The 23014-nt window shown below is 50.5% G+C and overlaps 4 protein-coding genes across 13 annotated transcripts in view; 2 read left to right on the top strand and 2 right to left on the bottom strand.

The window, feature by feature from the left end:
• Window positions 1–228: 228 nt before the first annotated feature.
• On the top strand, window positions 229–6294 carry Chrna10 (cholinergic receptor nicotinic alpha 10 subunit). Its single transcript, XM_047515836.1, has 6 exons — window positions 229–522; window positions 727–875; window positions 2677–2822; window positions 3216–3370; window positions 4252–4784; window positions 5460–6294. The coding sequence occupies exons 2-6, from the start codon at window positions 809–811 to the stop codon at window positions 5906–5908; spliced, it is 1350 nt and encodes a 449-aa protein (XP_047371792.1). The 5' UTR covers window positions 229–522; window positions 727–808; the 3' UTR covers window positions 5909–6294.
• Art1 (ADP-ribosyltransferase 1) lies at window positions 4426–15495 on the bottom strand. 7 transcript variants are annotated; one of them, XM_047515833.1, is made up of 7 exons: window positions 15420–15490; window positions 11659–12196; window positions 11165–11270; window positions 10970–11050; window positions 10330–10848; window positions 8958–8999; window positions 4426–7556 (listed from the first exon to the last, which is right to left on the bottom strand). In XM_047515833.1, exons 3-7 carry the CDS (start codon window positions 11225–11227, stop codon window positions 7248–7250), a joined length of 1014 nt encoding a protein of 337 aa, XP_047371789.1. In that variant the 5' UTR covers window positions 11228–11270; window positions 11659–12196; window positions 15420–15490; the 3' UTR covers window positions 4426–7247. The 7 variants fall into 7 exon arrangements, with proteins under 7 accessions (XP_047371789.1, XP_047371785.1, XP_047371786.1 ...); XM_047515829.1 differs by having other exon boundaries at window positions 7322–7556; window positions 10068–10848; XM_047515830.1 differs by having other exon boundaries at window positions 7322–7556; window positions 10068–10848; window positions 11659–12153; window positions 15420–15472.
• Window positions 15496–17268: 1773 nt separating this feature from the next.
• Window positions 17269–20866, top strand: Art5 (ADP-ribosyltransferase 5). 4 transcript variants are annotated; one of them, XM_047518392.1, is made up of 6 exons: window positions 17269–17359; window positions 17693–17838; window positions 18932–19342; window positions 19508–19661; window positions 20320–20352; window positions 20435–20866. In XM_047518392.1, exons 2-6 carry the CDS (start codon window positions 17779–17781, stop codon window positions 20539–20541), a joined length of 765 nt encoding a protein of 254 aa, XP_047374348.1. In that variant the 5' UTR covers window positions 17269–17359; window positions 17693–17778; the 3' UTR covers window positions 20542–20866. The 4 variants fall into 4 exon arrangements, with proteins under 4 accessions (XP_047374348.1, XP_047374344.1, XP_047374346.1 ...); XM_047518388.1 differs by having other exon boundaries at window positions 18932–19661; XM_047518390.1 differs by having other exon boundaries at window positions 18932–19661; window positions 20438–20866.
• A 490-nt stretch (window positions 20867–21356) lies between these two features.
• Window positions 21357–23014, bottom strand: part of Xndc1n (XRCC1 N-terminal domain containing 1, N-terminal like) — a 41810-nt gene continuing 40152 nt past the window's right edge. Inside the window, exons 22-23 of the mRNA XM_047519230.1 lie at window positions 22586–22721; window positions 21357–21779 (exon numbers count right to left, since the gene is read on the bottom strand). Coding sequence (XP_047375186.1) covers window positions 21391–21779; window positions 22586–22721 — 525 coding nt within the window. The 3' untranslated portion in view covers window positions 21357–21390. The remainder of the gene's footprint in view (window positions 21780–22585; window positions 22722–23014) is intronic.

The raw sequence follows: 23014 nt of genomic DNA on the forward strand, positions 1-23014 counted from the left end.
GACTCGCTGGGAGGAGAGCTGCAGGTTGAAACGGAGCCTCCAGAATTCAGGCAATGGTTTCAGAGCTGGAAGAACAGTTGCCATCCATGGGCCCTGGTCCCTCACACCTTAAGCCACAATCTTCTGCACATCCCTATTCTCTCCAACCCCCTAGGATGGACTGAGACTGAGTGCTGCTTTACAGAATTTGAATTATTTAGGTCCCAACAGCCTGAGGTGTCAATTTCAATTGCTCTGTTCCCATGGGCACAGGTGCCCCAACCCTGTAAGCTAATAAAAGGGCAAAGGGGGTGGGGCCACTGTCCTAACCCTAAGAACCCTCAGGGCTGATAACATTCCTACCCCTGGTTCTGCCGGGAGATCAACAAACTCACCTAGAGTCCAGGTGCAGAGAATGGAGGACAGAAGTCAGGGGAACTAAACAAAAGTAGGAGAAAGGGAGTGGAAAGCAGAGAAAGATCAGAGTCAGGGAAGCAGAGACCAAGATGGCTACAGAAGAAAAGGAAATTGAGAAAATGCAAGGTAAAGGGTACAGAGCATAGAAAGGGAGAGGAGCCAAGGCCAGAAGAAGTAACCAGCAAAGAAGGACAAAACAGCCAGTGCCAAGGGCCACATACTGACAGTAGGGCAGGCACAAATGAGATGGTCAGATAACTAAAAGGGCCACAGAGCTTCCCAGAGGGCAGGTGGATCCATGAGAGTTCTCAGTCTTTTTCTGATTTCCAGGTACTGTCCACACCATTCTTGCTGGCTGGGCCTGATTCTGTCCTAGGTCTGGCCAGTGACCTGCTCCAACTCTGGCTGTGACATGGCCATGGAGACCCGGAACCCTCACCTCTGCCTAGGCCTTCTGCTCCTGCTCCTGCTCCCTGCAGGTAGGAAGCCCAGTGAACCAGCCATGACCTCTCCTGCTATCGCTGCTATTCCTGTTGCTCCAACCCTCTCTCCACATGGTCTCTCTTTTTTTCTTTTACTTCAGTAATTTTGCTGGGAACAAGCTCTCTCTCTAAGACTGTGGAGAAAAGGGGTACTAAAGAAGGTGAAAGGAGACATGCCAGGCTGGGTGGGAACAGTGATGTGGGGGGTGGGGGACTTCCAGAGAGAGAGAGCTGAAGAAGTCAGAGGAGAACCTTAAATGCCAGGTCAGTACTAGTCATGCAGCCAATGAGAGTCCTGAAAGGTTTTAAGCAGGTACTAGCCGGGTCAGATTTGCATATTTAAAAGTTTGATTTACAGGAGGCATGGAGGGTGGTAGGAGAGGGTGAGTTTGACAGTGAGGAGGAGGATGCTGCCATAGCCCAGGAGGGAAAAAGGGTTCTGAGATGGAGAGGAGAGGATGGATTCAAGAGATGGCTAGCAGAATTGGAGGACCTGACAGGATTTGGAGACTGACTGAACTGCAGGCAAAAGAGTACAGAAAGGATAAAGGCAGGATAATTCCCAGATTTCCTGAGGTCACTAGCGATGCAGTTTGCTGAGACAGTGAACACAAGGTTAATAAGCAGATTTTAGGGGCTAGGGATGTAACTCTGTGGTAGAACACAATATTAGAATGTACCAGGCCCTGGGCTTGATCCCCAGCACCAAAAAGAAAAGTTTCAGAGCATGGGGCAGGAGATGAGACAGGATTGTGAGAACAATGTTTAAATCAGGGAACAAGGAAAATGTGTCTCATGAAGTTTATGTGAGCTGGGTGCAGTGGTGCGTGCCTATAATACCAGCTACTGAAGAGACTGAGGCAGGAGAATCCCTTTGAGGTTAGCTTCAGCAACTTCACAAGGCCCTGTCTCAAAATATTTTAAAAGAGGGGAGGCTAGCCAGGCACATGCCTATAATCCCAGTGGCTGGGGAGGCTGAGGCAGGAGGATCACGAGTTCATGACCAGTCTCAGCAATGGCAAGGCACTAAGCAACTCAGTGAGACCCTGTCTCTAAATAAAATACAAAATAGGGCTGGGGATATAGCTCAGTGGTTGAGTGCCCCTAAGTTCGATCCCTGGTACTCCCACCCCAACCCCCCAAGAAGAGAGGAGGCTAGGCCAATCCCCAGTACAGAGGGGGGAGGGAGACCTAGTGTGTTTTAAGACAAGATAATGCTAGGCACAGTGATATGAACCTGTAGTCCCAGCTACCTGAGAGGCTGAAGCAAGAGGATCCCTTAAGCCCAGGAGTTTGAGACCAGCTCAGACAACACACTGAGACCCTGTCTCAAAACAAACAAGCAAACAGACCAACCAACCAGTAACTGACTGCAGAAAAGGGAATGTTCTGTACATTCAACGCTTTGGGGAAAACAGGTGAAATGCAGATGGAGTAGAAAGAGAGACAGGAGGTATGGGATAATGGAATTCAGAACACCTGGGTAACATTCTGCATTCCCGTGGTCTCTTTGGGTCCCTCTAGCCTCTGTAGGAGGGCAGGCAGAATCCAGGTCCTTGGGCAGGAAAAAGTAGGGAAGATAGCATTGCTCCAGAGCCAGTCCATGGTCCTTACTTCATTTCTCCCTAGAGGCAGGCCAGGAAGGAAAAAGAGCCACAGCTATAGGGACAGAGGACAAATATGAAAGGCTATAAAATAGTGAAGTAGGTGATAAGGTTCCAGCCAGGGGTGGAGGATGTGAGCAGAGGGCTCCTGGACTAGGGTCATGGATGGACAACCCTTCTGACTGATCCTCCAGAGTGCTTGGGAGCTGAGGGCAGGCTGGCTCACAAGTTGTTCCGTGACCTCTTCGCCAACTACACAAGTGCCCTGAGACCTGTGGCAGACACAGACCAGACTCTGAATGTGACCCTGGAAGTGACATTGTCCCAGATCATCGACATGGTGCGTTATGGTGGTGGTACAGCTATGGAATGTTACTTGTAACCATGTCAAGGGACAAAAGGGTGTGAGATGGGGATTATTATCCCAACAGTTCTTTATCTGTAAACATTATATTAACAACAATGATAACATCCACTGTTGGGTGCCCACTGTGCCCAACACTTTGCACACCAGAACTCAATCCCTGCTAAGCAGGAATTATCACACCATGGAACTGCTGAGGAAAGTGAGGCCCAGAGAAGAACCTACCAAGGTGACATAGCAAGTACTGGACTGGGTACTAGACTGTATGAGCAAGTCAGTTTAGTAAGTGCTGACCAGAATCCTGTAGGTAAATGTGCAAAAAGAGGACAGGATATGCTTATACAGATGTCTACTCCTTGCCCCCACCAGGATGAACGGAACCAGGTGCTCACCCTGTACCTGTGGATCCGGCAGGAATGGACAGATGCCTACCTACAATGGGATCCTGATGCCTATGGTGGCCTGGATGCCATCCGCATTCCCAGCAGTCTTGTGTGGCGGCCAGACATCGTACTCTATAACAAGTACTACCTCCCTGGGCCCCGCCCCTCTCCTAGCCCTCTAGAGTTGCCCTTAGCCCTAGGTGTACACTGATCCCCCTCCCTACCACCTAATCTTGTTGCCATGCTGCCCTAGAAAACTTTCCTCTGGTACCCTTCTAAAATGCCAGGAGCTCACAGCCCCTCTAAAGCACCCCTGTTTTAGGCTGTCCCAAGCCACCAAGACTCAATGTCCCCTGGGAACCCATTATGAGATTCTGGCCAATTCTGTCAGAGAAAGATGTCTGTGGTACCTATACCTCTCTATGGCATCCTCCACCCTGCCAGACCAGCTCCGAGTCTCAGGGATTCCCAGGGCTCTCTCCTCCAGGGTCTAGCCCTCTGGAACATTCTTTTATGCCACCAATCAGTTCTGTCTCTCCCAACCAATATATGGTATTATATATAGCTTTCTCGTGGCCCTCTAATGAGTTTTGAAGATTACTCCCAAGGACACTCTCAGTGTCACACCCGGTTTTGCAAAAGCTTTTTTACCCTGTCCTGAGCTAGAACTATCAATTCAGACCTCTTCAGGCACTGCCCATTCTAGACCTCCAAAGGCAGAACTGCACGTTATGGCACACTCTAGTACCCAGTCCAGTACTTGCTATGTCACCTTGGTAGGTTCTTCTCTGGGCCTCACTTTCCTCAGCAGTTCCATGGTGTGATAATTCCTGCTTAGCAGGGATTGAGTTCAGGTGTGCAAAGTGTTGGGCACAGTGGGCACCCAATAAAGAACTGTTGGGATAATAATCCCCATCTCACACCCTTTTGAGTGTGCCTCGGTGCTGCTCTGCCCTCTCTGAATTAGGGGCCGCTCCTCCAGCTACCGCCATTTTGGTGAGCCTTGTCCCTACTGCCCACAGGGCTGACACGCAGCCACCGGCATCCGCCAGCACGAACGTGGTTGTGCGGCATGATGGCGCAGTGCGCTGGGATGCACCGGCCATCACGCGCAGCTCGTGCCGCGTAGATGTGTCCGCCTTCCCGTTCGACGCGCAGCGCTGCGGTCTGACGTTCGGCTCATGGACGCATGGCGGGCATCAGCTGGATGTGCGGCCTCGCGGCACTGCCGCCAGCCTGGCCGACTTCGTGGAAAACGTGGAGTGGCGTGTGCTGGGCATGCCGGCTAGGCGGCGTGTGCTCACCTATGGCTGCTGCTCCGAGCCCTACCCCGACGTAACCTTCACGCTGCTGCTGCGCCGCCGCGCAGCCGCCTACGTGTGCAACCTGCTGCTGCCCTGCGTGCTCATCTCCCTGCTTGCTCCTCTCGCCTTCCACCTACCCGCTGATTCGGGCGAGAAGGTGTCGCTCGGGGTCACCGTGCTGCTGGCGCTCACCGTCTTCCAGCTGCTCCTAGCCGAGAGTATGCCTCCCGCCGAGAGCGTGCCGCTTATCGGTGAGCCGGCCAGGGCGTTGGGAAACCCTGTTTCTTTCCAGGCTGAAGCGCGTGGAAGTCCCGTGTTTGGCAGGAGAGCACTGAGCTCCCACCTAGCCAGGAGTGGGTTCAGGGGTTGAGGTGGCAGAGTGGCTCCGCTTAGGTGGGAGAGAGTGCGTCCTTGGAGCATGCCCTCACTTTGAAGTCAAGGAGAAAGAAGTAGAAAACCCCTCACCACTAGGAGCGGGTAGGAGACCATCTTTTCTTAGGGCTTTGATGAAGGAAGATCATATAATAATAGGCAAAATGTACTGTGTGCTCCTTGTGTGCCAAGCACTCTTCTATGTTTGTCATTTATTAACTCAGGTGAGCATTACCACAGATGTATGAGGTAGGTTCTCTTGTTATCCCAATTGTATAGATAGGATTGGCATGTTGCCTCAGAATAATCTATGCCCATAACTATTTGAGCCTCCGGCAGTGTGGAAAACAAGCAGAAAGCAGGTAACTTCCGTGGGCCCACTGGGAGGAATGAGGAATAAGGAGAACGGACTCTTAACTCCTTCCTTCTTCTGTCCATTGGGCGTGAAGAGTCCTCAAAGCCTTCTCTGGGCTTCTTCCTATTTGGGGGGAAGCCGCTGGGAAACTCATGATCCCCAAGTTCGTTTGGGCCCCAACTGGCTCTTTCTCTTACAGGGAAGTACTACATGGCTACTATGACCATGGTCACATTCTCAACAGCACTCACCATCCTTATCATGAACCTGCATTACTGTGGTCCCAGTGCTCGCCCAGTACCAGCCTGGGCTCGGGCCCTCCTGCTAGGACACCTGGCAAGGGGCTTGTGTGTGCGGGAACGAGGGGAGCCCTGTGGGCAGCCCAGGCCACCGGAGCCAGTCCCCAGCCCCCAGCCTCCTGCTGGCCCTCCAGCAGGACCTTGCCATGAGCCACACTGTCTGTGCAGACAGGAAGCCCTATTGCACCATGTAGCCACCATTGCCAGCACCTTTCGCAGCCACAGGGCTGCCCAGCGCCGCCATGAGGACTGGAAGCGCCTGGCACGTGTGATGGACCGCTTCTTCCTGGGCATCTTCTTCTTCATGGCCTTGGTCATGAGTCTTCTGGTGCTGATACAGGCCCTCTGAGGGGCTGGGACTGGGTCCCAGGAAGTTTCCATAGCCACAGCAGCCACAAGATGGGATGGCAAAAGCCAGGTGGTTGATGGTCCTCAGATAATCCAGCCTGTCCTTACTGCTGCTAAGAGCCTGGGAAACTTTCTCGTCAGAACCAGCACAGCTAATTTCACAATCTACAATGAGCCCTTGTGTCCATGCCTTACCTGAGGGGGATCCAGAGCCTGCCACTTCCCTAATTCCTAAAGAAGAACTCCAGGAAGGATCAAGATCAAAGTACAAATTTGGACAGAACTGAATGGCCATACTCAGAGTTAGAACTCTTAGTGGGGAGAGAGCAGGTGATTACATAACAGCAACTGGGCATGGCAGTAACACCGGTAATCCCAGCGGCCTAGGAGGCTGAGGAAGGATTGCACAAGTTTGAGGCCCACCTCAGTGATTAGTGAGACCCCTTCTCCAAAATAAAAAAGGCCTGGGGAAGTAGCTCAGTGTTAAAATGCCCCTGGGTTCAATCTTCAGTGCAGGAAGGAAGGAAAAGGGAAGGGAAGGAAGAGAGCCACTGACTGCATTTTCTGTCCTCATAGGCAGCTGCTGCTTTGGAGACTTGGTCTTGCCTATCCTTGCCTAGGGCTCAAGGAAGAAAATTCATGGTCTACTTTCCAGAGCAGGAGGTCAAACAGACATCCATTCTCAAAGCCTTAACCCATAATAAAGTGTGTACCTAGCATCTCCTTGATGTCCTGTCTTCTCCTGGGGACCTGTGATGGCAGAAGTCAGGGGTCCGTGTTTTCTCTAGAGACAGGAGCCTCAGGACTTATGAATCACAGCAGAAATTAACATCTTTGCTGACGAGAAGACTGGGATTTGACTGGGACTCTCAGAGAGGGCCTAAAGCTCTATTTCCCCTGCTCTGACCTCTCAAGTTAGATGCAGTTTGCCCAATTCCCACACACTTAGATTTGGGGAACTTGAAAGTGTCCAAAGGGGCAGTTCAGAGACCATCTTTCACAGGAGTTTGTCCCTTTCTGATTTTCACATAGTTCCAGGCATCATCTCTGTGCCTCAGACTCAGTCCCTATCCTCAGAAAGCTCACAGTCTGATATGGGAAGCATCCAGGGACCTCAGGGAGCACAGAGGCAGGGCCCATAACCCAGCCAGGTGGCAGAGGTCAGAGAAGGCTTCCTAGAGGAGTGAATTGAAACTTTCCAGGTGGATATGTGAGGCATTTGAGTAATACCAGCAAGTCCCATGGTCAAGTGCTTTCCTACCCAGTCAGCCCCCGAAGTGTTGAAGTCTCTTCTGTCTCCAAGTGAGTGGTTGCCTGTTCTGGAATCCTCTTGCCTCTAGTCAGAGTATCATTCCTAGCACCCTGGTGGAAGATTCAGTCCCCAGATTCTTTATTGTGTCTCCAGGTCTGAGAGGTCTGGCAGCTTTCAGAGAAGGTCCCAGAGCCCTACAAATGGGTTTACCAGAGATCTTGGCTACCCTTAATGCACACACGTGACCAACATCCTCAGGTCGGCAGAGTGTCTGGCAGGGCTGCTCAATGTCTGATGGATCAGAGGAAGCCTGGACTCTCTGGAAGGGCCCCCACCACAAGGAACTGGAGCAGCAGCAGCAGGGACCAGTCTGTGAAAAGGGAGCTTTGACCGGCCACTGCAGGGAAAGCAGAGATAGGGAAGTGAGAGACATGAAGATACAAGATGGGAGAAACTGTCAGAGTGAGCAGGACTGATACACAAAATGTAATGGAAGACAAAGAGCAAGAATTGAGGGAGTAAGGTAGACAGAGATGTAGAGATCAGTGAGAGCTCCAGATCCCCTTCCAGTGGCCATTAGGTCAAACCCCTGCCTTCTGTAGACAGAAATGAGGTGCAAGGGTGGGATGGAATGTGGGGTAGAGATCTGAGTGAGATCAAGTAATGCTGAACTTGGCTCCTCTGCCCATTCCTGGTAGGAGACATGCTGGGTGAACTGTGGGGGAAACATCCTAAATTCTTCCAGTGCCTGAAATTACATTAGAATTCAAAGAGGAGACCTGAGTTGGTGGCCGGTGGCTGGAATGGCCTCTGGTCCTGGCTTTGCCACTTACTTTTTACCCTAGGCAAGTCGCTTCTGTCTCTGGTCTCACTTTACTATATATAATGAGGTCCATAATCCTGTTCTGCCTCCTTCCAACAGACTATTTGTCTGGTAAGGATAACTGAGATGATGTGTGGGGAGGGTGGGAGCCACCTGTGGGGTGGTTCAGAGTTTGGCTCTACAGCCCCTTAGGAGCTGTGTGGCAAAGGACTGGTTGCTTCTCTCTGGGCCTTAGTTCTATACTCTATAGAATGGGGTGATGACTATACCTATACTATTGGAGTGTGGTAGCATAATGGTGTGATGTATCTGGAACTCTTGGGTACTACTGTCAGGGAGAATGGGGAGAACAAAATGAGACTGGGGAGTCTTCCTGCCCATGGTCCAGAGAGCCCCAAGAGAGGGAAGGAGAAGAGACCCATAGCTGGGGGCAAGGGAGTTGCTGTTTCTTTCCTGGAAGTGGCCTGATCCCTTGGAGAGAAGTGGTGAGCCCAGGTAGACCCTAGCACAGCTAGGTGTTCAAAGGAAGAGAAGGAACGCTGGTGTCCTCTGGTCCTATTTGCTTATTTACAAATAGGGAAATTGAGGCCCAGAGAAAAAACAGGCTGGTCATAGAGAAAGTTAAGGTAGAGCCTGAACTAGAATCCAGACTTCCAGCACCCAAGTCCTGTAACATACAGTAACAGGGACAGTGGATTCTGTAGCTAAAAGAAAAGACGAAAGGAGGACATGTGGGAGCCTGACGCCCTCTCCTGTGAGGAAGGGGCAGATCCAGCCAGAGAGCAAGTGAATGTACTGCCCGAAACAACTCCCTGTACACACATAAACATCCTCTGGAAGAAGTTAGCAACCCCACAGCTGTCTAAGAGGATTCACTTGTTTCATTAAAGATATGTTTTTCCTTAAAGAAGCAACTAGGTGAGGACCTGGAGGCCCACCCCCACACTGAATTTCTTGGATGCCTGCAGCCCTTACCTGAGGTATCCAGATGACAGGACCCAGACTTGCACTTCTTGTCTGTACAAAACAAAGAGCAAGAAATCAAAGAAAGCCTCAGTATCTTGCCTGGTGGGAAGGACCCTCAGAGCTCTGGTGGTCCAGCCCTGACTTTCTTAGGAAAAGCTGGTCCATTTCCCTCTGGTTCTGGTCCATCTCCCGTTAGCCTGGGGTGGGACCTGGGCTGTTTGATTTGATCCATGAGCAGTGGGGCCAGAAGGAAGGCAGCCATCAAATCTAGGGTCCTTTCTGGACAATTTCTGCTCCTTGCTACATTCACCTCTCCCACTCCAAAGCCTTGTACCAGCCAAGGCAGCTTATGTTCTTGGCCTGTCTTCTCTGTCAGCTCATGCTCATTATGCATCCTGTCCAAGGTAGAACCAGAAGACACAATAGACCATTTTAGTTGTGGCCACAGTTCTGGCCTCTATGAAAACTGGATCTTGCTTAGCCAGGAACAGCAGTGCACAAACTCTTCAGAAATTAAAGGGCCTATCTTCACCTCATGATTCTGTCTCTAGCCAGACCCAGGATTGGACAGGAGGGGCAACTGACACCTGCCTGACCAAGGCCTGAAATGAAACGTAGGGGTGTAACACCAGTTGCTGTCTCACTACCCCACACCCAGCACACACTACAGCACACAATTCCTATTCTGTCTTATAAATCTGCTCCTCCTAGAAATGGAAATAGGGACTTTCACTCATTTTTGGTAACAGTAATCTGGGTGTTGATTTTGTAGCTGGAAATCAGTTCCATTCCGGCTGGGAAAACAGTGTGACCAGATGTGCTTGCCCCCTCAGATGGCCTACGACCCTGTCTTGATCAGGGAGCCCTCATCAGCCTCCCAGCAGGGAGGTGGCCATCTGTGGCCTAGATACCTTCAGGGACAAGAAGCATTCCACTTCAGAAACCTGTGTCTCCCCTTAATGGGGGCTGGAGGGGCTGTGCCATGACTGGTCCTCCTCACTGATGTTTACTTTTAACGTACATATCCCTGGGACACAGAATGGGGCTTGGTTTTGCCAAAATCCCTTGTAGATGGAGAAGCCCACCTTTCTGCAGTTTTGAACCTGTGCCCCTCCTCACCTTTGATGTATTCGCAATTGTATGTGCTGCGCTTGCCCAGGGCCCGGAGGTAGATGCGGGCTGGGCCCTGGGCAGGTCGGCTGGCATTGACCACCTGGAAAGTCTCAAAAGGGGGGATTAGCACCTCCTCCTCTCCAGGGAAAAAGGAGTAACCCTTGATAGGAGCCCCAAGGCAGGTCCAGATGCCAAAGAAGGTGTCCTCTCCAAACTGCTGGGCTGCAACATTCTGCAGGGATGCGGAGGCAAAGCCCCCAAGTCTTACCATAGCCCCAGGCCCTGCTGGCCGGAAGCGCAGGCCATGCACCCCTCGGTACACCTGGTGACACCGGGGAGAATGCTGGCTTCTGCCCAGCAGCTGCAGGGCCTCGGTCAGCAGGAAGTGGAGTGTCTTGAAGGAGAAGTGGTGGAGGTAGTGAGCCCGGGAGCGGCCCGCCTCGCGCACGGCTGCATTGAACTCCTTGTGCAGGGGGCTGTTGGCTGTATAAGCCAAGAGGGCCACCACGTGCTCATCACGGAAGCCAGGAGGTGGTGGGGGAAGGCGGGTAGGGCTGAGGCCCCACACTGGCCCCCAGACCCGGCGCTCCTGCCATTGGTTGCTTGCCAGCGTCCAGCCATCTGCATACACCTTATTGGTCTGGAACTCCGTGTGGTTGAGATCCGCGAGGGCAGCGGTCATCGCTGCTGCACAGCCAGTGTACTGGTCATCAAAGGAGGCTGGGGCCATGTCCAGAGGTGTTTCTTGAGAGAAGAGGTCTCGTCGTGTGATGAGGTGGCTCTGGACCTGAATGGGAGGGAGCGGCAATAACTGAGAGGATAAGCCCCTATGAGAATGGGGCCCTTATTATCCAGTTCTCCCCTCGATGAGATAAGGCTTGAGAAAGGCATGAAGGGCCCGTGCATACCTGGAGGGAAGGGGGTTGGGTACCGCGGGTTGCAAGCTCCCCAAGACCAACATTGCGACTGCCCCTTGGGCAGAGTGATCCCTAAGGGAAACATCAGGCATTCCTTCTACCCTCTGTTCCTCCTTCTAGGGTTCAGAAGAAGCCAACAGCCAACCTCCCTGCTGGTCTGATGGGGAAGGTAGAGGATACCCGTACCTGAAGTGTGTCCATGAGGCCAACAGACACAAGTAGCAGAGGCATCACGGCAAGAATCTGCATATTGGAGGTGACCCTGGGCAAGTTGCTGTGTCTTTTTCCTCATCTGGAAAATTGTAGTGTTAATCTATACAGTTTAATAAATGCTAATTGACACCTACTGTGTGCCACTCCCTCTTGGCACAGAACCCCCAAGATAGAAATGAAGACTCAGAATAGAGAGAGAGAGAGGATTCTTCTTGCTGGAAGGAGCATGGGAGACTTCCTGGAGGAAGGATGAGTAATAAGACATCAGCAAGTTGAGACTTGGAGAGAAAAAGTTGGGTCTTGAAGAGAAAAAATGTTTGGGGTAGCAGGAATGGAAAGAGTAAAGGTATCAGAAGGAGGAACTTTGAGGATGAAGAGTGGATGCCATGTTATCTAGTCTGGCAGAGTTTGTGGGGGTGGGAATGTTGGGAAGACGGGCGTGGTGAGAGGACTGGGCTTCACCTCACCTGGGATGTGAGGTAGTTCCAGGAGCAGTCAGCAGGTGAGGCCATAGTAGAAAGCAGAACTCTAGGACAGACAAAGCAGGGCCTGGGGGTCCAGAGGTCCTTCACTCTCTTTGCAGATCTCTTGTGTACTGAGCCCTCTTCTCCCAAACCTCAGCTGCTTCCAGTGAGGGACTAATAGAGACCCCTGGGTGCTGGTGGAGGAAAGTGTACAGAGGGCATCCACCTCCCCTGGGAAGCGGGTGAACCACGACTGAGGGCCCAAAGTGGCTCTGAGAAGAGGCTGTCCCAGCATTGGGTCAGGATCAGACAGGTGGTCTCTAAGTCAGGGCTGCTGCTACTGCACTGCTTCTTCCTTCTTCCTTCTTCCTCTTTTTAGTTATTTTATTACAAAGTAATATGAGCTTGCTGCCAGTGAAGTAAGTGTATGAATCACAAAGTCCAAGTTCCCTTTCTTCTTTCTCTCTCAGCGCAACTCCTTCCCACTCTTACATACCTCTGCCAGTGGGGAGAGGTGATAGTGATAGGGTGTTTGCAGGACCTTTCTCAGAGCAAATACAAATAATATATTTAAATGTACATACATAGTTTTCTGTATACCGCTGATTTAATTTATTTTTGTTATTTTGTGGTATAGGGATGCTCTGCCACTGAGCTACATTCCCAGCACTTTTTTTTTTTTTTTTGGTACCAGGGATTGAACCCAGGGGTACTTAACCACTGAGCCACATCCCCAGTCTTCTTTATATTTTATTTTGAGACAGGGTCTTGCTAAGTTGCTTAAGGCCTTGCTTAGTTGTTGAGGCTGACTTTGAACTTGTGATCTTCCTGCTTCAGCCCCAAGTCACTGGGATTACAGGTGTGTGCCACTGTGCCTGGTTTATCCCTAGAACCTTGAAAATTTTATTTTGAGAGGATCTCACTAAATTGCTGAATCTGGCCTCACATTTTTGATCCTCCTATCTCAGCCTCCCAAGTTGTTGGAATTATAGGCATGCACCACCACAGTGCTTGCCAATAGTTCTCTCTCTCTTTTTTTTTTTTTTTCTCAGAACTGGGGAGTGAACCCTGGGCTTCACACATGCTAGGCAAATGCTCTACCACTAAATGACATTGCAAGTTCTTCCAGCCCATTTCATTTTGTGGTAGGATCTTGCTAAGTTGCCAGGCTGGCCTCAAACTTGTGATCCTTGTGCCTCAGTCTCCCCAGTAGCTGGTATTATAAGCATGTGCCACTGAGCCCCACTTGTTTTGGAAACATGCTTGCACATGCACATTCTATCACCTCCCCCCCCCCAAGAAACAATATGTCATGGATTTCCTTCCATGTCAGTATATACATATCTACCCTGTTCATTATAATGGCATTATGGTGTATTTCATGGTATAGTTAAATCATATGATGAACATTTAAGCGTTTTTTCCTAACTTTGAATATTATACTTCATCTATAGTGAACATTCATGTATATAAATCCTTGTCTACTTGTGTGCATGTTTTTATAGGAAATATTTCAAGAAGTAGAATGATATTTAAAGAACATGAGTGTCTTTAATTTTGATAGGCATTGCTAAACTGTCATCCAAAAAGGTACCACTTTGTCCCCACCAGAAATGAAGGTGAGTGCCCTTTTTTCCACATTGTTGCCAATGCTGGATATTATTGATCTCTTTTTATTTTTTCATTTTAATTAAATGAATACTGGTTTGGAATATGGTTGGAAATGTTATACTCATGCTACCATCACCACAATCAAAGTAGACCTCAAAAAGTTTTCTTGAGTCCCTTTGGTTTTTTTTTTTAATATTTTTTTAGTTGTAGATGGATACAATACCTTTATTTTATTTATTTATTTTTATGTGATGCTGAAGATCAAACCCAGTGCCTCACACATGCCAAGCAAGTGCTCTACCACTGAGCCACAACCCCAGCCCTCCCTTTGCTTTTATTTCATTTCATTTTGTTTTTGTTTTTTGTGTGGCAAGAACACTTAATATGAGATCTAACCTCTTAAATTCTTGAGTACCTAGTACCCTATTTTTAACTATAGGCACTATGTTGTACCAAGTAGACTTTTAAAGTCTCCTTTTACTCATTGTAGTTCCAGAACACAATAGATGCTCACTAAAAATGCACTGAATGAGTGATTAGTTTGGAGAGGACATGGTGATTTCCGTTTAGAAAATATGAACTCTCCAGGGGCAGATGTCCAAGACGCAGCTGAATGATGATAAGAGACATTGACCCAGGTGTGGTGGTACAGCCCTGTGATCCCAGCTACTCAGGAGGCTGAGACAGGAGAATCATAAGGTCAAAGCCAGTCAGCAAGATTCTGTCTCAAAACTTTTAAAATTTTTTTAGTTGTTAATGGACCTTTACCTTTATTTACATGTATGTGGTGCTGAGAATAGAACCCAGTGCCTCACACATGCTAGGTGCGTGCTCAACCACTGAGCCACAAACCCAGCCTTCAAAATTCTTAAAAAGGGCTGAGAATATAGCTCAGTGGTAGAGTGCTTACCTAGTATGAGGGAGGCCCTGGGTTAAAACCCACACATTGTAAAACAAAACAAAACAAAAAAAAACTGTAGTTACCAACTAATGCTGGGCACCACACGGACCCCTCCTGGATTCTTCCCTTTCCTCATCCACACAAACCCCGTGCTCAGGCCTGCACTTGCCTCCTTGGAGACCTTCCTACCTCCTCTGTCACCCCTGTTAGATTATTATGAAGCAGGAGAGCACTTTCTCAAGCACAGCTCTGGTCATCTTCCTAACCTGCTTAAAAAACCTCTGTGCCAAAACTGACTGGAAGAAATATCTCAAAAAGCACAGTAAAAATGCAGAGATGAAAATTATGACCGTAGAAGTGAGAACATGTCTTTAAAAAGAAAAGCAGAAAAAATAAAATCAAACATCCCTGAATGCCCTCAGGATAGAGTATAACCTCTGTATCCTGGTCTCTGAGGCTCTCTGTACCTCTTTAGCCTCCCGCCCCACCACCTCTGCTTGACTTCTGCTGTACAGAACAAAGTTCCAAGCAGGGTCCAGCTGTTTCCCCTCTTCTTGGGACACCCTGCTCCTGGCTATTCATTCTTCAAGGCTTAGCCCAGAGGCTACCTCCTTCAGGAAGCCCACTGACTTCTCTGGGCTCCCCCATGACACTCTCCTGTCCTCTGTCACTGCCCTAAGCATACTGAGCTGCTGCCCTCATGTATGCATTTCTCCCCTCATGGACCATGAGTTGCTTGTGGGCAGAGATCAGGCTTCATCCACTCTGTGTCCCCTGGGCTCAGCCCAAGACCAGGCACAGGTGAGATCCCCCCCCAGAAGGATTAGGAGAGTCTGAGAGGCTTTGGGGGAACAGCTAACAAGGTAGAATACTGCAGAGCAGGTAGATGGCTGACCTGGTGTGACCAGTGTCAGGGGGAGATGGAATAGAGGTCAGAGGGATCGGGGATGAGGGGGAAGCGAGGAAGTGGAGATACTGGGCAATCCCTTTTCAGTGAAGGGAGCTGCCCTTCCTCTGCCCTTCCTGTCATCCTGTTCATAGCAATCCTTTTGTCAGTTTCTCCTCTTCCAGGCTGAACATTCCCTTCCCCAAGAATCCCAGATTTTCGCATGACCCCAAACCTTTCTTAATATCCCAAACCTCTCCATCAAATGTTCCCTAAAACTTTTTCATATGACTCCTAAAAATTCCACTGAGTCCTCAAATTTCACCTCAAAAAACTTTCCCAGGAGGAGTGTGGGTTGTCCCTTACCTAGGCCTTTTCCAGGGTGGGATGCTGTTGGTGGTCTCCTGTGATGGTCACCAGGGGAGGGGAAGGACAGATTTCTCCTTTATACTGTCAATTCCCCACCCCTCCTACTTCCCACACACACAGCTGCTCAGAAATGTGACACTCCCCCTTCTATTTCTGGATGCCTCCTCAAGGCTTAGGAACACTAGTCTCTGCCCAGTCTGGGCCAGTGCTCTGCCCATGAAAAAAGGAATCCCTAAAGGGCTGAGGCATGGAGGATTTTGACTGGGAAAACTACCTCCTTATTGGGTTTGATCCTGTGCCCTGGTTGCCAAGGAGGAAAAAGAGAGGGTGGCCTCTCCTTGCATTTCATTCCTTTCTTGTGAATATCAAGACTCATCTGAGGTGCACAGAGAGGTTTAGCATAAGGAGATTGGATTCTAGGTCTCAGTTCCAACCCTGATTTGCCCTGTGATCTGGAAGGACATTCTGCCCCACTCAGGACCTCTGTCCATCCCTTGGTCCTTGTGAGAGTTCTGGGTTCTAGGATGGGAGAAGCAATTCCTCAAAGCCAGAGGGTGGAGAGAGGACAATGCAATGATTCCAGTAAGTCTGGTCCTCAGGACTGTCTCAACAGGTCAAGCTGTCCCCCCCGTATCTTCTGTACCAGCAACTGCAAACACTCTGGTCTTTGCAGGGAGAGGGGCAGGCAGGATATGTAGGCAAGGTGCTGTTTTTCACAATTATGGTAAATGGTAGAATGCCTCTTGATTCTCTCACCTGGAAGGGCCCCTGGGTGGTTAGTCTCATTGGAAGGGAGCAAGAGAACTTTTCTTGAAGTTATTCCCCTAATACTCATTCTGTTTGTGGGGAAGCCACTGTTTCCATCTCCCTCCCTACCTGCCCCCATACCTGGACACATTTTGTCATCTTCTTTGGACTTAAGGAGGGTTTGGGGAGAAAAAAGGATTCTAGGTGAAGGAAGCTCTTTATTTGTTGGACCACCTGAAGGGATGGAGCAGGGCAGGGATGAGACAAATTAGTGAACAAGACCAGGGTAGAGACCTTTGGGTAGATCTAACCTCGAATGCCCACCCCAGCCCCAGAAGAGGGCATCTCTTAAATCTTGACATTCAGGACCCCGACTCAGGGGGAATGACATTACCTCTCCTCCATGTTCAGGCTGTCAGAAAGCTCTTCCCTGAGCCATTTACTGATTAGTCAGCTGGCCCCTTCTCTCATTACCTCTAGTTGGGCATCCAAAACTGAGCCAGGTTATTTATAGACAAGCTCACAAGGGTGGGAGGGAAAGCTAGTGTGTTTACAAACATGGGGTCACCTGAGTCTGAGAGATCCAGAGAAAAAGGATCTAGATAAGGAGGAGGCGGGGGCTGGACCCTGAGGATCTGAGGCCAAAGCTCTGCATCTGGTCGAACCCTACTGATGGAGAAAAGGCGGGGAGTAAAGAGAAGGGAGGGAGGGGGAGCTGCTGAATGCTGGACCGCGAGACCCAACGCGTGGGTCATATGCAAATTGTACGCAAACCAGTGAGTGCTCAAGTCACCACTTCTTAGCAACCGGGACCCTAACGGGGCGACCCTCTCCCGGCTCCTGGCCTGGAGGTCTGGGGCCCAGGCCCAGCTGGGTCAGGGCACACTTGAGGGGGAGGCCGAGTCTCAAGTTCCTCCCCCAGCCCTGGGCTTGCTCGGGACCAAAAAGGGTCCTGGAGAAAGAACGTACAGTCTTCGGGCAAGGCAGTTTGGTCCTCGGCCCTTTACCCTGCCACGCACCCAGCTCCCCACGCCCGGGTCTGTAGTTGCGGAAGACAGGTGTCAGGTTACAGCTCAGGGGCTATAGTTAGCCACAGAGACTTTGTTTAGCAGTCGGGGGACAGCGTTGCACCCGCCGGAACTTTAGCCCCTTCTGGGTTCCTTCCCGCTTTCTGCCTCCACAACTTCCAGGTGGGTCCTGGGTCCCCCAACCCTTCCTCACATCTCCAGGCGGAGCCATATGATCGCCCCACCTTCACCGTCTCAATAAAAAAGGGTGGGGGTAGGGGCTGTGGCTCAGTGATGTAGTTCTTCCCTGGGGTTGGGGGGAAGCCACGAGACAGGAGTCGCCGAGTGCGGGGGCATCTGGTAATCTGGGGAGCGGAGACTCAGGGGTGTGCAGGGGACTGCAAAAATTCAAGGCCCCGCCTACCCTTAGGCCCGCCCGTGGCCCCGCCCTCGCCCTGCCTGGACCCCAGTCCTGGACCCCTCCCTGTCCTGGCCCCGTGACCCCCCACGCTGCAGGAGGAAGAGTCCTGGAGTCCATCAAAGCCAGGACTCCAACGCTGCGAGTCTCATCTGGGTCTCATCCTCCTAAGACTCCCCCGGGGATGATGCTGGCAGCTCTGCTGATCGCCCTCAGTTACCTCAGCTTCAATATCCTCTGGCAGGTAACTCTGAGGAACACTCCCTTGCTGCAAAAGGGGAAGTTGGGGGCAGACCCCAGAAGGTGGTTTGAGGGACGAATCCTCAAAATTGTCTCCCAGGGATTCATTTCAGGACTGGGAATGTAGCTCAGTTGGTAGAGTGCTTACCTCGCAAACACAAAGCCCTGGGTTCAAACCCCAGCACCACAAAAAAAAAAAAAAAAAAAAAAAAAAAAAAAATAATAATAATAAAATAAATAAATAAATAAAAATAAATAAAAAAACAAGGACTCATTCCTAGGATTCTTCTCCTCTCAATCCTCTTCCTCTGAGGAACTTTCATCCCTGAGGAGAATCCCAGGTTCCCATCCCCTTTCCAAGAATTGCTCATGTGATCCTCCCTCCTTCATGTCACCCTTCCCTAGGGATCACCTCCAACTTTCTCCTCACTTTTCATCTCCCACCATATTCAGCCTATGCAAACTCCACCTGTGCCCTTCTGTCCAGATAAACCCTCCTTGACCAGGGCTTAACCTCCCCACACCACCCCCAAGTTTGGGATAAAGGCTTTTAATCTCAAAGTTGACAATGATTTGGTGTGGTGTCTGAGTGCCTGTGAGGGCTTTCAGAAAGATGAGAGGGAAGAGTCTGAGGAGGATGGAGACAGGATCAGGTAATTGGATATGGACTGTGTGTTCATCACCTGCATACTGAATCTTGGAGCCAGAAAAGTGCCTGGAGTCATTTAGCCTTATCTCCCACTGAGTGCAAGAAACTTTCCAATGACAAGATGACCCCTTTTAGGTTATGCTGATCTTTATGCTGTCCTCACAACGACCCTGTGAGGTTGGAAGTATCCTCAGTTTATAGGCAGAGAACCTGAATTCCAGAAAGTTTGAGACTTCCTCAATGTCACAGCTAGTAGGTGGTGTTTGGACCCATGTCTGATTCAAGTGCTGCATGTTACTTACACCTCCTTGGGCCCTTGCCAAATTGTAAGCACCAGTTTTCTGGTGCAGAAATGAGATTCTGTCTGTATTTCTGAACTGACCTGCCACCAGACTCTTTGTCCAGAGTTCTGAAATACTCTTTCCTATGTGACTCCTTATGTCCATAGGCCTATGCTGTTCCTATTCTGCCCCTGGGCCTGGCTCCAGACACCTTCGATGATGCCTATGTGGGTTGCTCAGAGGAGATGGAGGAGAAGGCAGCCCTCCTGCTGAAGGAGGAGATGGCTCATCACATCCTGCTTCGGGAATCCTGGGAGGCAGCCCAGAAGGCCTGGGAACATCGTCGTCAAGGGCTCACTCTGCCCCTTGGCTTCAAAGCCCAGCATGGAATAGCTATTATGGTCTACACCAACTCATCTAATACTTTGTACTGGGAGCTGAATCAGGCCGTGCGGATGGGTGGTGGCTCCCGCGAACACTACATGAGGCACTTCCCCTTCAAGGCCCTGCATTTCTACCTGACCAGAGCCCTGCAGCTTCTGCGGAGCCATGGAGGCTGCAGTAGAGAACCTGGGGAGGTGGTGTTTAGAGGCGTAGGCAGCCTTCACTTTGAACCCAAGAGGTTGGGGGACTCTGTCCGCTTAGGCCAGTTTGCCTCCAGTTCCCTGGATGAGGCAGTAGCCCACAGGTTTGGTAATGCCACCTTCTTCTCTCTAAGGACTTGTTTTGGGGCCCCTATCCAGGCCCTGTCTGTCTTCCCTGAGGAACGTGAGGTGCTGATTCCCCCCCATGAAGTCTTCTTGGTCACTGGGTTCTCCCAGGATGGACCCCGGAGCCTAGTGACTCTCTGGAGCTATAACCAGACGTGCAGCCACTTTAACTGCGCATTTTTGGGTGGTGAGCTGTGCATGGGGGATGCAGGACTGGCAGGGTGGGTGAAATAAGCCAGGACATCCTTAACACAGTTCCCAGAGCCTTCAGGAGACCCACTTGGTTTCACTTGATGAAAATTGGAGGCTAGAAGTCAGCTGGAGTTATTATCCTCTGAGACTCAGGTTCTGCCAGGTCCTGTGTTTTCTAGGCCTGTGAACATTTTCAGATGATTCTATGTGTCATCTGTGGCTGGGGATGTTTCTGTGTAGTAGAGCATTTGCCTAGCATTCATGAGGCTCAGGGTTCAATCCCCAGCACTGCATCTGCTCTATAGTATAACAGACCAAAGGGAACTTGGTTAGGGAGGTTATCCCGCAAAGGAAACAGACAGGAGTACTGCTTCAGATCTCAGTGGCCCCAGGCTTGATGGGGTTGACAGGACACAAATATGCTACTCCCAAGTGATGAGGCAGGGACAGAATGGAAGAGTGACTGGGTATGGGTGGGAGCAGAGGTGGAGAGGCAATCTGGAAGGATTTCCTGGGGGAAAGAGAAGGAAGAAATGTCAGAAGTTTGCCTTTAAGTGAAGGAAAAGATGGGTTCAGAGGGAGAATGGCTCTGCCAAGGCCTGGTGGGAAGGACATTTGGGGTGTGAGTTTGTCTCACCTGCTGTCTGTTGCAGGGGAGAAGAGGCGGGGCTGTGTGCCTGGACCAGGTGAGTTGCCCTCCTGCCACCTCTCAGCTGCTTCAACTCCCCCTGGACCTGCTGACCCCTTCACTTTCTTTTCTTTTTCCAGTAGTAGAGCAGCCGGAGTCTCCTTCCAAGGGGGACTTCTCTCTGCTTTCCCAGAAGACCCTACTCTTGGCCCCTGAAAGGTTCCAGCTCTCAAGAGCTGGACCCTGAAAGTCCCACACCTGCCACTTAGGAATCCTGAGAACTGGTGAACTTCATATGAAGAAGAGGGCTTCAAATAGCCTCGAGAAGCAAGATCATGGATTTGGACCCACCCCCAGAGCCATCTCCCAAACAGGGTGTGGGGAGACCTGAGGTCATGGTAGGGTTGAGGGAGCCATACTATCTGGTGGGGACTTCCTTGGAGAAGCAAGGGAGATATCATGATGGCACCTCAATTAAATGGTGTTGTAGCATGGAGACATGGAATTGTATGATTGGTTTATTCCATGAGACTGGACCATCTGCCCTTGCCAAGCTCAGGGACTGAGGAAATAAAAATAATAACTTTCTGATCACTCTGACACATGGTCTCCGGTCAGCCCCCTGTCACACACCATATCTTGCAAACCCAGAAGCTTTAACACCCAGAGGGGCCTCACAGCACCCATGAAGGCAGGAAAGGGAACAGATGGATTCCTCAACCCTGTTTGTCTGATGAGGAATACAAGGCCAAGAAGGACTTAACTTGCTCAAGGTCAGATAGGTAGTATTGCAGGCAAACCTCTTGCTTCCAAGGCCTCCAAAGATATGAGGCGTAAGCCCAAGGTAGAATTCTAAGCCCAAAATATCTGAAAGCCCAGAGCAAGCTATTTCTCTCTGCCCTGCTCACAGGGGGTTCATTTCAGAGGGAAGTGGAGGAAGGATCTTAAAACATCAAGAGACAGGCATTCTCACATACTCTGTAGGCATCTGACATCACCAGCAGTAATTTTATTGAGGCAAAGAAAGTGCATAGGCTCCTACTAAGTGATCCTCACCCCCCCTGCTGAATGTAGAAGAAGGGGCCCTTCCATGGCATTAGGAACCTTCATTGGTCCCCAGAGTCTCCTCTGGGGGCACATCCCCAGCCCCCTCTTCTTGCTCCCTGTGCACCAGCACATGAGCTGGGGAGGAAGGGCCAGACTCTCCTGAAGCTGCAGCCCCAGCCTCTCCAGCAGTCTGAAGTCCGGTTTCTGAAGAGTTTTGAGTTCCTACAATCCCTGACATGATTAGCTCTGGGGTCTCAGGGATGGGGGGCCCCAGGTTCTGGAAACTATTGCGCACTCGGGTGATGTAGCGGCTGAGGATGCTGGCACCATCAGGAGGCCGGGGTATCCCTCCTGCTGCCAACGTTCGCTGAACACCAGCTACCTCACTTTGCAGTCGAGATACAGTTTTGGTTAACTCTGTCAGTCTGTTGCCCAGATCTAAGAGGTGGAACATTGAGGGGATGTCTTTCAGAAGATGAGCCTATTCAGCATTTTTTCTGCCCTCAGTAGAACCCCAGGGGACACCCTGTCTGAGATCACTGAGGACAGAGGACTGGAAGAACTGAGGGGTCAGTGGGTGGGCAGAATCTAGGGTAGATGAAGCTAAGTAGTGGTGGAGGGCAACTGCTTTAGGAGATATAAAGAAGGAAGGTCTTGTGGGCCAGAAAAGGGGTAAGGATTCATGTGGAAAATTCTTAATAGGTAGAGATTTGTACATCTGCCCCATCAGCCCTCTCTCCAATCTACACCTGGCCAGCTCATACCCATCCTTCAGGCCCAGTTCAAATTCTACTTGTCCTTTCTCCATCTTCTCCCTTCCCACAATTCTCTCAAAACAATAGGCTTTTTTCTGTCCTTTGTGTCCCCAGTGCAATCTGTCTCTCTTGGCTAAGCACTTTCTACCTGGTGTGATGGTTTCTCCCCATTCTGAAAGCTTCCCTGTGTGCCTGCTCTACACAGTGCCCGCTCCCTCCAGGACAAGCCGAGAATGAGGGAGGACAGAGGAACAAGCACAGGTTGAATAAGTAAATAAGTGAACAAGAGAATGAATAAAAGCAGGAAGGAGTGATTAAATGAAATGAGTGGAGTAAGTACCTGAATAGGTCAGAGGGTAATTCAGTGCAAGGGGCTGTATTGTGCAAGTTGTGGTCTCCAAGTGTGGGGTGGGGCCACATACAACACAGGCTGAATGAGGGGTGCTGAGCAAGGAACAGAATGGAGAAAGCTAGGAGCTGACAACTAACCTTTCCGACGTGTCTCCTCGAACTCTCTCCGGGCAGTCTCAATGTAGCGCTGTACCAGAGCCTTGATGACACGGAGGCGGTAGGACCCACGCTCTCCCTCCCCAGGCCCAGGCCCTGCCCCTGCCCCCTGGTTGGCCTGGAATGGCAAGACAGGAAGGTGAGAGAGATTTCTCTACCCCCCAGCCTTCCTCTAATCACTCTTCTACCCGAACAATAAAAGACCAAGTCAAAGTCTGTGCAGCCTTCTCTGTCCCTAAAGGCCACACACCTAGACCTGGTCTGCTTCCACCTCGCAGTGCAGTCCTAAAAGGTAGAAGGATGGGGGCCAGAAGCTAGGGAAGGGTCTACTGTGAGAGGCCCAGGGTAGAAGGTGGAAGTGAAGGCTAAGAGGTAGAGGAGAGATAGGAGAACCCCCAAGTGACAGGACAG

This window comes from Sciurus carolinensis, chromosome 11 (genome assembly GCF_902686445.1).
Source record: "Sciurus carolinensis chromosome 11, mSciCar1.2, whole genome shotgun sequence".
Lineage (NCBI taxonomy): Eukaryota > Metazoa > Chordata > Mammalia > Rodentia > Sciuridae > Sciurus > Sciurus carolinensis.